Raw genomic sequence first — 12,550 nt, 5'->3', positions numbered from 1 at the left:
TAATGTATCAAAATAGCAAAATTACCAAGCGGTCAACCTTCGATTTATGAACATAGAAGTAGTTCTACATTCAAAATAAATAAAATAAATAAATATAAATATATATACACGTTTTGTTTAAATCTTCTCTGATGGCTGGTTGGGATTATCTGCGCTTTGCTAACACAACCCCAAATTAGCATTTTTGCACGTGTAGAGACTTTACAGTACTTTAACTATATTGTAGTAAAGCTGCTTTCATCCTCAGTGTTTTGGGTTTTGTTTTGTTTTGTTTTTTTCAAGAAAAAGTGCTGGTTTTTGTGCTGATGTGAAGAAATAAAAAAAAAGCCAAACCCTGCCTCACGTAACACCCACGCTAAAAACATAACAGCGCTCTTACCAGTTTAAGCTAATATCAGCTAACTAGCTAGCCTCGCTGTGTAGATTAGCTTGATTATTCTCAGTAAGGCAGAGGAAGTATAGATAGGTGTAAATCTGATGAGGAGGAGGTTGTTGTTGTCTTTGCTATTAAATGTTTTTCGATTAATCTCACTCACTGACGAGACATTTATTTTCTTTTTTTAATCAGCTCTGATGTGATGCTAGCACTTTTTTAAAAGTGGGCACTTCCTGTAGGATTACATGTAAAACATTCGCTAAACGGAGTGGGGGTGAGAGTACAGTCCGTAGCCGCGGAATCTTTGTGCCAAGCTAGCTGGCGTCTCAACTTAGCCGACGCTAAGTGGCTGTGGTCGTTTTGCTAACACGATCTTTGTTACCTTTTTGAGCCCTGCTGCACGGTGTGCGTCACTGTGATCGGAGCGAAGAGATTTCCAGACCGTAGTTTTAGACATTTCGTCCGAGATGTTGATGTCGGAGGGGTCAGTCCTACAAGAAGAGAAGAGGGGATCGAATTTAGAGATAGAAATGACGGTCACTGTGGCGTGTACGTCGTCGTGACTGTTAATACGGCTGACGGTGCTCGTGTAGGCGTATAGAGTGTATGAGAAACAGCTGGTGTTACCTGGGGTCTGGTGTTTTAGGAGATTGCAGTAGCTTGCTGCTCTCCATGGGGATCCGCACCGTGTTTTTATCCTCTCCTCTGTCTGAGTCATCAACCAGCATCTCCTGTGACTCTTGCTACACACACACACACACACACACAGTTCAGATCTCCATATCGCTAGCAGGACAGTTTGGATATTGTCTTGCCGGATGCTTGAGGTCATCGTCTGCACTACCTCCTCTGCCTTTTTAGACGCGTCATCAAGTTTCTTCTTTTTGCTCTCAGGCATGAGGTCGTCGAGGTAACTCAGCTCCCGTTTGGTGAAGCAGAAGTCCAGCAGTTTACGGATGAAGACCAGCGCCAGCACCTGGTGATACACAACACCATAATCACAGCTCGTATATTCCATCATAACCGACCACACTTGTACGCTCATATACGTATACAACGGCTATAACCGTCCTCATAGTAACACACTTTATACAACGGTTTAAAAGAAAGAAAGAAAAAAAAAAGACGAATTCAAATATTAAAGTCTACAAAACTGGATTTAAAGTACATGCATTTTCAAGTAAGTGATTTAAAAGATTGAAATAAAATGTAAAATCAACATATTTCATTTAGTCATGAAATTCGCCCACGATTTTCTGGAGGATATTTATAATGATTGTTATTTACGATTAAAAAAAAAAAAAAAAAAAAAAGGCCTTAAAGACATTTTGAACTGTGTGGCGTATGTTAGCATTGTACTTTGCGGATCCATTTCCAGGAGATGTCGCCATATTCTTCTTCTTCTTCCTTCTTTTAACGTTATTAGAATGTTTAGTTGAAAGTAGACTAGCAAAAATGCATACTACATCCCATTCATCGCCTGAAAACTATCTGAATGTTAATAATATAAAGGCAGAATCTCCACATCTCAGTGTTTTAAAGTGCACCTATTGTGCTTTTTTCAGACATCACCTTTCATGTAGCGTGTTATAGACGTAGCTGTTTGCGAATGTAAAAACGCCTGCGAAGCTTCAAAAATCGACGCGCACGACGAACGGAGTCATCGACTCCCAAAAGAAGGAATCGATTCTGAACGGCCGAATCGACTCGTTAGTGATTCCGGACTTTACTTCCTGTACTACCCTACGTAGGTTTATAAAAAAAAAGCCCCGGGTCTGATCTTCATCGGCTGTTCGATGACAGCGCTAGACCGATCACAGTCACAACAGACCGGGACGTCTGACCAATCAGAGCAGGGTATGCTCTCTGAAAGGAGGAGTTTAGAACGAATCATTTAGAACGGATCATTTAACGAGTCGTTTTACGACGAGCACGTTAAAGTGTTTTTTTGTCCTCGGATGCGTGTAAATCTATCGTATGAGACCTTTAAAACAAAATTAGGCACGTTTCAAACCCATAATAGGTGCGCTTGAAGAGCCTGTGGTCTGCTTTGTCACCTATCAAAACCACCCACTTCCTAAATAGGCTAAATGACGTCCGGGGTTTATGTAATATGAGCTCATAATATCACATTGTTCTCTGTCTGAGGCTAAATGCAGTGAAATACTACACCTTAGTAATAGTAAGATGTGCTATTTAACGCGACTGTAAGTAAGTTCACGCCGAAATCCCCTCCGCACGCACATGCATGTTGTTTTGTACCGTACCATCATGGGGAATACGATGGCGGCGGGGGACGTCTTGATGACCCATAGCAGTACAAGGCAGGTGAGCTGTGTGATGGTGAACAGGTGAACTTTTCTTAGAGGAACGTGCCGAAGGTAGATGAAATCCGGCTGATGTTTTGCTGGCATTGCGAACAACTTCAAACGGTCAAAAAACTGAGAGCGAGAGAGAGAGAGAGAGAGAGAGAGAGAGAGGGTTAGGAAATGAGTTCATGAGCCTGTAGGTACGGTAGTCCATTAGCGAGGAGGTATTTTAACTGCCAAAGTAGAGTAAGGAAAGTGTAAGTAAGGAATGTGTGTGTGTGTGTGTGTGTGTGTGATTGATGTGCATAGTGAAAGGTGAACATTTCTACCTGAATGCCTTTGAGAGAGGAAGCACCCATATAGAGGAACACTCCATACAACACCGGCATGGGGATGAACTGAGGAAACAGAGGAGGTCACATGATCACTACTGAAGGTGCAGAATTCACCAATTCGACCTTTCAGTAACTCAATGTTTAATGTTGAAAATTTAAAGAGACTTCAAAAAAATCGATCACGTCAGGGTTTTGTCGACTTTGTAGCAGACATCTCCGATTTTTTTTGGCCTGGTATGTTTAATACCACGTACACAGTTAATGTGTTGCTGGACAGAATGGTTTGGAATCAGTTGCCATGGTTTTAAACTGTTGCCATGGTTTTATACGTTTAAATGGTTGTATAGCGCTTTTTTTTTTTTTTTAACCTTAGCGGTTCTACAAAGCGCTTTACACTGGTTCGCATTCGCACACCAATGCTGGCAGAGCTGCCGTGCGAGGCGCTAGCTTGCCATCGGGAGCGACTTGGGGTTCAGGGTCTCGCCCGAGGACGCTTCGGTATGTGGAGTCACGTGGGCCGGGAATCGAACCGCCGACCCTACGATTAGTGCACAACCCGCTCTACCACCTGAGCCGCAGCCGCCCATTAAGCTGCCCATTAAGCCGCCCATTAAGCTGCCCATTTAGTCTAAAAATGAAGCGTAGGCATGCTAGTAGATCGTACATGTACAATGAAATGTTCACCTGTAAAGCACCAGTCATAAACACAGAGCAGCCCATGAGCAGGAAGATGACCAGGCCGGTTAGTCTCTGCTCTCTGATGCCCAGGAATCGTGGCTGCTCCCCGGGGGCAGAGCTTTCTGACTCCAGTTTTAGACTGTTGACGTGGGAGATCGACAGCACGGTCGCTGCTACGAACCACGGCAAGCCCATCACCGAACACACAGCCAGCATCACCCCCACCATCAGCAGGTCCAAGTGGTAGCCGCAGCCCTTCTACAGAGTGGGAGGAACACACACACACACACACACACACACACACACTATATAAACAAGTCACACACTTGTCTCATATATGCAGTTTTATCTAGCCATAGAATTAGGACGAAAGTCATGGTTCAATATAAATCGATGAAGAGTTAGTGTGTGTCCATGTGCTGCAATGGAGTCGCTGGAGTTTATGAGGCGCTCTTGTTGTTTTGTTGTTTTCAGCTCTCTGGGAGCTTTACCTTTTATGGAGTTTCCTGGCATCACTAAATGTAAACCAGCTGTGCCAAGAACACCATTGGTAATTTATCAACATATGCACATGAGTACAAAGAAAAATCTCAGAGGGTCTCACCTTCAGTTTGTGTTCTTTGCGGTTGATGATGACGGCTGTGATTTGCTGGTCCATGAAGATGAGGATGGTGCAGAGCATGGATGGTATTGCCGCTGCCAGAACCGTCCACCACGGGTTCCGACCGATCGGGTTAATCAGCCAGCCGCGGTCATCCCGTGTAGGCTAACACAAAATCGCCAGTAACACACTTAGCAAAAGTGTAGCACAAAACGTGAAGAAAATACCTCTTAAAAGGCCTCTACAGTATGTGCAAGAAAACATGAAGTGCCTTCTAGGATGCCCTTCCTGTGAAGAATACGTCATGCACTGCCCTATAGGCTTCCCTTCTCGTTGAGAATATATTTCATGCACTGCCCTACCTAGAAGGTGTCCGTCCAGTGTGAACGTCATATCCGGTGCCCGATTCATGAAGAACATGAAGCACTGGGTGCCCATCGAGTGACGAAAATATCATGGACTGCCCTATAGGGTGCCCTGGCAGAGGACAATACATGTTGTACTGCTCTACAGTATGCCCTTCCGATGGACGATACGCGATGCGCTGGCCTATAAAATGCCCTTCTAATGGAGTATACGTGGTCCGGTGCCCAATGGGATTCGTCTAATGGCAAGGAAACATGACGGGTGCCGGAACCGTGGCGGAAACGACACGCACTGCCCCACAGGCTTCCCAAGATGCAAGGAAATGAGATGAAATGCCCTCTAAAACTAACACGAGTCAATGCCCTGCAGGTTCCCTAATGATACTCATTATATGATGATACTCATCATGACACCTAATGATCACACTGCAGGTTCCCTGTAGTCAGTACTCCAGTAAGCGTTCCAGTAGCCTTTCAGATTGGTGGAAACCGGCCTAGACGTTCCCCGTTAGATCCCTGTTCGGGCCAGGTCTTGTTTTATACCACTTTACCTTGAATTTGCTTGGCACTTGTAGTTTCTGAGATGGAACCCCGATGGCGAAGTCGATCAGCACCATGAAAACGATTGTCAGGAACACGGCAAAATCACTGATCATAGACCGCACCTTTGAAAAGAAAACGACCCGAAATGTTCAGAATGTGTTTCTGTGTGTGTGTGTGTGTGCGTGAGACGTTAACGTGCGCACGAGAGCAGGTTTTACCCGTGTCGGAAAATATCTGCTGGTCTTGAACTGCTTGAGGAAGGTGGACAGGAAGAAGGTGGAGAAAAACAAGATCGCTGACCAGAAGAGTACGTCGGGAGTGTAGGGGCCGTGATGACCGCAAGCCGTCCCGACAAAGTGGCCGTGCAGATCTAAACACTCCTACACACACACACAGATACACACTTTTAGCAGATGAGGAGGAACTGGGACGAGTACGAGACAGTTCTTCTCTCACACTGACGCTGACAGGATCAGAGCACGGTGTTTTATTCCACTTATACTACAGCAATCTGCCAATGGTTCATTTTTGTATCCGTTCGGAGCGCCACGTGACGTCGAAGAACGTCCGCAGAACAAGTCACGGCCGCGTCATAGCGGCTATAAGCAACCGTTCCCTCACCAGCCCGTCGTTTTCCTCTGTCTCTCGAAGCGAGTAAGAGGAAAACGAAAAATACCGATAAACCTACGAATCGTAAAACTCCTGTCCCGAAGCCTTCGTGTGAGCGTTTGAAGTACCTTCACGGTGAGGTTGCTCCACGGCACTTCAGACGCTGTGATGTTCCTCTCAGTCCACATCAGCAGAGTTTTATTACTAGGGTTGTCAGGCACTGCACATTTACAGCTGAGAATACACAACACAGGAAAGTATAGAAATAAAACAGCGTGTCAGTCTTCAGTCATGCTTCATTCTCAAGTCAGGGTCACGGAGGTCGTTTATCTGAGGAACAGAAGCAGTTCGGTTCGTCAGGAAGTACTGTGTGGAGTACGCAAACAAAAAGAACATTTGCAGGAGGGTTTGGGGATTTCAAACCCACACACACTTCTAGATGTTATGTTGAAATGTCTTTTTTTTTTTACGTGGAAAGTCCAGTCTTGTGGACGTTAGAAGTCCGAATTATTTTATACTAGCTCGGAGTTCGGGAGCTTAGCTAGCCGTCGATGCTATACGTGTACAATTATGTTTTTTGTTTTTTTAAACCACGTCTCAGAGAAATGTCGATCTTCCCGATGGGTTTGTCACGTTTTCACTGTCGCCACGTTGAGGACTATACAGCTACTGTATGTTCTAGTGAGCTAAACCGTTAGCATGGCAAGTGTGCTGTGTGAGAATCCATTCACCTGAGCTAGCTCACGCCTGAAGCTAAGGATTTAGCTAGCTAGCACCCGGTAAAGCCACAGTAGTGATACAGGGATACAGTAAAGTGTGTGTGTGTGTGTGTGTGTGCGTGTATGTGCGTGTGCTTGCTCACTAGGCCAGTGTGAGTTTATCCAGGTCACTGTGTGAGTTGACGGGATAGAGTTCTCCCAGATGTATGAGCTTCTCTATAGCCTCGTAGATGAAGATGAGGCAGATGAGGGCGGCGAAGGCTTCCTCCGTGAAGCGTGTGATGTAGCAGACCAGAGAGCTGGCGTCCGTGGCGACCAGGAGAAAACACAGGAAGGCCGTCCACAGGCCGATACAGGTGCGCAGAGACAGGTACGACAGGTCATAATCTCTACAGAGAGAAGAACGTTTAAAGACAACAGCAAAAAAAAAAAAAAAAAACACGCGTCACCAATATCGTAACTCAGCAGTATCATTTGAAATATTTTATAATAATATAACAGTATAATATAACAAAGATGTGTGTATACCTTTATTGTATGCAAAATAATATGACACAATACAGAATGGAACCGTCTAAGGAAAATTTTGATTCGTGTTCATGATCTAATTATTTGATTATAAGTCAGTTGCACTGACTTGCAGAACTTGAAAAGGATTTTCTCAAACACCAGAACGGGTCCGGTGCTGCCGAGGATAGTGAGCGGCTGACCGGCGAACAGAGAGTATGCCACGCCCGTCATCGAGGCTCCTAACAAAGACTCGATCGCACTCTACCGGAGACCAAACAGAAGGAGAGACGGACCCTCGATGAATAAATCAAGCTGACGGGGTAGTTACGATTCAGTAAGGCGTGCGTGAGGAGGGGTGTGTTCTTACGATGCGTCCCTCTGTCGCCTCCCCCAGCAGCCCTCCGAAGGTAATGACAGGCGACATGCAGGCACAGTAGAGGAAGAGGAACGACGCCATACACTGCAGACTCAGCCCGTCTCTGAAATCGCTCAGGTAAAAGGGCACTTTTCGTTTCACGTCCATAATCAAACCTCCAAACAACCTGCAGAGACAAACAAAACTTCTATAATGTAACTTACTGAAGCACGGAGGATTCGTTGTGTAGATAATACACACACACACACACCTCCCAGTCCTCTGTAGCTCTGGTCCGTGGTGTTCCCCGTGCGTCTCCACCTCGGCAGGGACACTCGTCCCGTTGGGCACGCCAGGCATCTTCCTTTTCTCCTACGTCACAATTTAGTAAAACCCCAGTTTTATCATCGCTCAGCGATGTCTAGTTACAGACAGTGACTCTGTGGTGGCATTTTTCTTCTCATCTGTTGACCCGCTGTAATGTCATCACTGATATTTCCGTTTCATTTCATCGATTTGATTACGTATCAGTCGTCAACGCAACAGGTTATCCCAAATGGCTTCCTATTCACGTGATCTGTACTCGGACTACACGCAGTCGGAAAGACTCCACGTCCGAGTCTGTTATTTTGGCAAAGCTTGTTTGCGCGATATACTAAACGGCAGGGGTGCCAATAATTGTGATGTGCTTCGTTTGTAAAAAAAAAAAAAAAAAAAAAACACTAAGGGAAAAACATTCAAAAGCTTTTAATTTACCTCGGTGAAACGTTAGCTTTCTCTCATATTAACCTTTGTGTGATAATTCTGTGTGTGTGTGTGTGTGTGTGTGTGTGTGTGTACCTGCGAGGGGACACTCTTCGGGGGTTCGATGCGGATAGAAGGGTCCCACTCTCCAGGCGGCAAAACAGTCACCTGATCCAAAAACTCGTCGATCCCAGCCAGCAGGTCGCTCCTGTTCTTAGCCTTGTACGCTACATCATGAAAAATCTAAACACGAGAAACAGTATTCGCGAACATTATAAAGATGCACGCATCGCAGCTGACGTCATCACTTCCTGGTCTGTCAGCCTTTACCGCACCTCGTCGGTCATGATGGTAGCCATGGATCGTCCGATCTCGTGATACTGCTGGGCTTTTCCGTCCGGCCCGAGCAGAATGAACATGAACCTGTAAAGCCAACGATGTATCGAGTAAACCATCAGCAGGTAGAGCCGGTAGAGCAATTACAGCCGTCACACACACACACACACACACACAGAAGTACCTGGTTGGAATGGGTACTTCAGTGAGTCCTGTTAGCAGTACCGCAGGTGAAAGTCGGACGAACGCTACGACGGGTTTCTCCAGGAAGTCCAGCTCTCCCACCAGCACGTTAGAGGCTTCGGCCCCGGTCGGGATCTTCTTCATGAAGTGTGTGTCCACCTGAGAAGTCCAGAGGGCTCATGAGAGATGTTTGTAAAGCTACGACGATGCCCAGCGTGGTACGTCGTAACCTAAGAACAGCCTGTTTAAATGGAACGTTCTATCGCGATTTTCAATCTGGACTGAGAAGATCCAGATCTCAGAAGACGGGGGCTGACGTAACCTGCACGCCGTGAATAATGGATAACACACTCACACACACAGTCATGTTCTGTTACCTTACTGAGGTCCACTTGGCTGTTTTCCTGCCCTGCCCCGTTTTTCACTTCGGCGGTTAAAGGAGGAGGCTGAGAAGATGTGACGTACCCTGTCGGAGAGACACGGAAACACAGAGACTGTTGAAGTCGGTGTGACATCCAGCCTGTCTGTATAAACGTGTAGACGTTTAAGTGTGAAGGTCTCACCAGTCTTGTCCAGGCAGTGGGGTTCGCTCTGCTTCCTGCCAGAGTCGGTCAGAGATTTGACCATGGGCAGCAGGTTGGATCGCCTCTTATCACTCTGGTGGTGATGCCTTTTCAGCAGAGCCTCTCGAACCTTCACCCTCACGCTGTCGTCCAACTCGTGAGCTGCCTCCTGATGGTCCAGCACCATGTCTACACACACGCACAGTCACATCGGTAATAAATCTCATCCGGTATCCACTATAAAGCAGAGATGACGGCGACAGGGACGGAGGTGCAGCGGCGGCGTACACGTGACGTTAAAAAAACACTACGGTACTGAAGAGTTTGAAACAACCTCATTGACGATTTTTCTCAACCAGTTTTCGGGACGAGCGCGCTGACATAAACCTGTGACGGTAAAGAATAACACTGCGGGGTTATAGAGCCGTTATAGAGAGATAATCCACGACGCGGTGGTGTGATGTTTTAAAGTGCACCTATTATAGAGTTTCAAATATCCCCTTTCGTGTAGCGTGTTATAGACGTAGCTGTTTGCGAACGTCAAAACGTCTGCAAAGTTTCAAAAATCGACGAACGGAGTCATCGACTCCCAAAAGATGTGACCGATTCTGAACAGCTGAATCGACTCGTTAGTGATTCCAGACTTTACTTCCTGTACTAACCTACGTAGGTTTATAACAGAAAGCCCCGGGTGTGATCTTCATCACCTGCACGCTGACGGCGCTAGACCGATCGCAATCGCGACAGACCGGGACGTCTGACCAATCAGAGCAGGGTACGCTCTCTGAAAGGAGGAGTTTAGAACGAATCATTTAGAACGGATCATTTAACGAGTCGTTTTTACGCCGCAGTTTAAACGACGAGCACGTTAAAGTGTTTTTTTTGTCCTCGGATGCGTGTAAATCTATCGTATGAGACCTTTAAAACAAAATTAGGCACGTTTCAAACCCATAATAGGTGCGCTTGAAGATTCTTTTCCAATAACAGCATGCTGAGAAGTGTTTTATTCATTATCGCATACAGTACCACTGTGAATTTCGGACAGTTTTTAACTGTTCATTTAATAATGAACGACACCGGAGACTCCTTCCATGAGTGCTGAATAAACATCTCTTTACATCAGCGCTGTTTAAATATAATTTAATAAAGAAACACATTGCAGTCTTGGGGGTTTTTTTGTGCACTGGGTAGGGCGTCGTTACACCCTATGTAGTGAGCAGAATACCGTATAGTGAATAGGAAGCCGTTTGAGGGTTAAAGATGCTGTACGGTATGTTTACATTGATCTCGGGTCACGAAAGAAATGCAAAACAGAGCTGAATATGAGTAACAAAAGAACGTTAGTGTGGAAAAGTACATGAAAACATATCATTTTGTTAATGGGTAGTGGTAGCTCAGTGGTTAAGATGATTGGCTGCTGATCAGAACCCCCAGCACCGCCACTGCCAAGCTGCCACTGGTAGGCCCTTGAGCAAGGCCCTTAACCTTCAAGTGCTCAGATATATCAATTTAAATCGCTCTGGATAAGGGCGTCTGCCAAATGCCGTAAATGTAAACGTAATGACTTTGGAGAGTTTCTGGCAACCCATCAGGCGACTCAAGATTGGGAAGCAGGGCCTTCTTGTTTACAGCGGCCATGGAGAACTGTTGAGCTCAACTGGGAACGTAGATGGTGGAAGGAGTACTTCGAGGACCTCCGGAATCCTACCAACACGCCTTGCATCGAAGTAGAACACTCGCTTCTGACGTCACTGAGGTAGTAGGTAAAGAACTCGAAGTAGAGTCGCTGCTCCTCTGCGTCGAAAGGAACCGGTTGAGGTGGTTTGGGTATCTGTCTAGGACGCCACCTGGAGGTTTCGGGCATGTCCAAAGGGGAGAAGACGGTGGGGAAGACTGAGGACTATATGGAAAGAGAGAGATAATATTTCTCATCTCATCCTGGGTATCCCCATGGAGGAGCTGGAGGAGGCGCCTAGAGAGGAGCAGGTCTCGGCATGTCCCTGGGACATGGATGGATGGATGGATGGATATTATTTTGGTTCACAATAGTGACAATTTTCCCTTTCCACGGACTAAAGTGAAGCTCTAGTGATATTTTTCACTCTGTTTTATCAGTATAACATTACAGACTCGGGATAATCCAGATCCGGTGTTTACGTCTTAAATCATTTATGTAATGAAAATGAAAATGTAACGTTTAAAGGACTCTGACAGCTCTTCAAACACTTTCCTGGGGTTTTTTTTAGTTGTTGTCGTTTTCTATTCCTGCTCTCCCTCTCTCTCTCTCTCTCTCTCTGTATAAGAGGATGCGTCTAACACATTGTGCCGTGTTATCAGCCGTGTAGGCGAGCGCGTGTATATGAGATCAGTGTGTGAAGTGAGGTTGAGAATATTCTGACTCCGCGGGAAGCCCACACACTCCTGTCTCACACTCCACACTCTGATCTCTCCAGCCTCCATCAGGACGAACCTGTCAGCTCCACCGCATGCACTCCACTCGTGAAACACGGCTGAAAACAGCTCGGTTTGTAAGCGTGGTGCGATTTTGGAACAGAATGGGTTTGAAACTCTGAACCGAGTACGTCAAATGCAGCGTATTAGTCTTCAGGTTTCCTAGTTAACCACGGGTTTGGTGTAAGACCTTTGATCTATGACCTGTGACCCTCGCTCTGGAGACTGACCGGCGATCTCCTCGATGCAGTTGGCTCTCATGTCCAGCAGGACGGTGCCGTTGATGATGCAGCTGCGTAGCTCGAACAGGCTGTGCAGAGACAGAGTGGCCACGTAGGGTTTACTCCACCTCTCACCTCCATCCTCCACGTCCTCCTCGAACTTTAGCCACCTGAAACACACACACACACACACACACACACACACACGCGCCACTTACGTACACTCAAAACCAAGAGCAGCATCCGAGGAGAAGGCCTAGTGCCAGGGTGGTGTGATGAGGCGGAGTTAATATAAACTTGTGATCCGCAGCCGCGCTACTGTCAGTACCGACCGATCGGAAGCAAACGCTCGAGACTTGAAAGGTGTTGTTATTGGATCTCGAATAGAGAACGAGAGTCATGTAAGATTACGGACAAAAAAAAAATATCAGGTGAGTTTTTGGACTCACCTGGCTGTCTCCTTCCACTCCGCGTCTTTGCCGTCTTTAACACAGATCTCATCCAGCTCGGTGAACAGTTCGTGAGCCACGTGTTCCTCGTCCTCCTCTGTGCCCAGAATAAACTGCACCCTCTGTGATGGAGTGTCTGGGTCAGAGAGAGAGAGAGAGAGAGAGAGAGAGAGAGAGAGAGAGAGAGAGAAAGAGACACAGAG

The 12,550-nt window shown here is 46.3% G+C and overlaps 1 protein-coding gene across 1 annotated transcript in view; it reads right to left on the bottom strand.

The window, feature by feature from the left end:
• Positions 1-12,550, bottom strand: part of slc4a8 (solute carrier family 4 member 8) — a 33,538-nt gene that overhangs the window by 5,626 nt on the left and 15,362 nt on the right. Inside the window, exons 4-24 of the mRNA XM_053683828.1 lie at positions 12,348-12,483; positions 11,908-12,068; positions 9,227-9,415; positions 9,041-9,129; positions 8,665-8,822; positions 8,480-8,567; positions 8,241-8,387; positions 7,672-7,772; positions 7,413-7,587; positions 7,173-7,306; positions 6,679-6,924; positions 5,945-6,050; positions 5,426-5,587; positions 5,216-5,329; positions 4,303-4,464; positions 3,705-3,956; positions 3,015-3,083; positions 2,644-2,817; positions 1,221-1,352; positions 1,004-1,119; positions 759-867 (exon numbers count right to left, since the gene is read on the bottom strand). Coding sequence (XP_053539803.1) covers positions 759-867; positions 1,004-1,119; positions 1,221-1,352; positions 2,644-2,817; positions 3,015-3,083; positions 3,705-3,956; positions 4,303-4,464; positions 5,216-5,329; positions 5,426-5,587; positions 5,945-6,050; positions 6,679-6,924; positions 7,173-7,306; positions 7,413-7,587; positions 7,672-7,772; positions 8,241-8,387; positions 8,480-8,567; positions 8,665-8,822; positions 9,041-9,129; positions 9,227-9,415; positions 11,908-12,068; positions 12,348-12,483 — 3,020 coding nt within the window. The remainder of the gene's footprint in view (positions 1-758; positions 868-1,003; positions 1,120-1,220; positions 1,353-2,643; positions 2,818-3,014; positions 3,084-3,704; positions 3,957-4,302; positions 4,465-5,215; positions 5,330-5,425; positions 5,588-5,944; positions 6,051-6,678; positions 6,925-7,172; positions 7,307-7,412; positions 7,588-7,671; positions 7,773-8,240; positions 8,388-8,479; positions 8,568-8,664; positions 8,823-9,040; positions 9,130-9,226; positions 9,416-11,907; positions 12,069-12,347; positions 12,484-12,550) is intronic.

Source organism: Ictalurus punctatus, chromosome 11 (assembly GCF_001660625.3).
Source record: "Ictalurus punctatus breed USDA103 chromosome 11, Coco_2.0, whole genome shotgun sequence".
In the NCBI taxonomy this organism is placed as follows: Eukaryota; Metazoa; Chordata; class Actinopteri; order Siluriformes; family Ictaluridae; genus Ictalurus; species Ictalurus punctatus.
Note: the sequence above shows the minus strand (reverse complement) of the source record. Positions and strands in the feature narration are given on the sequence as shown.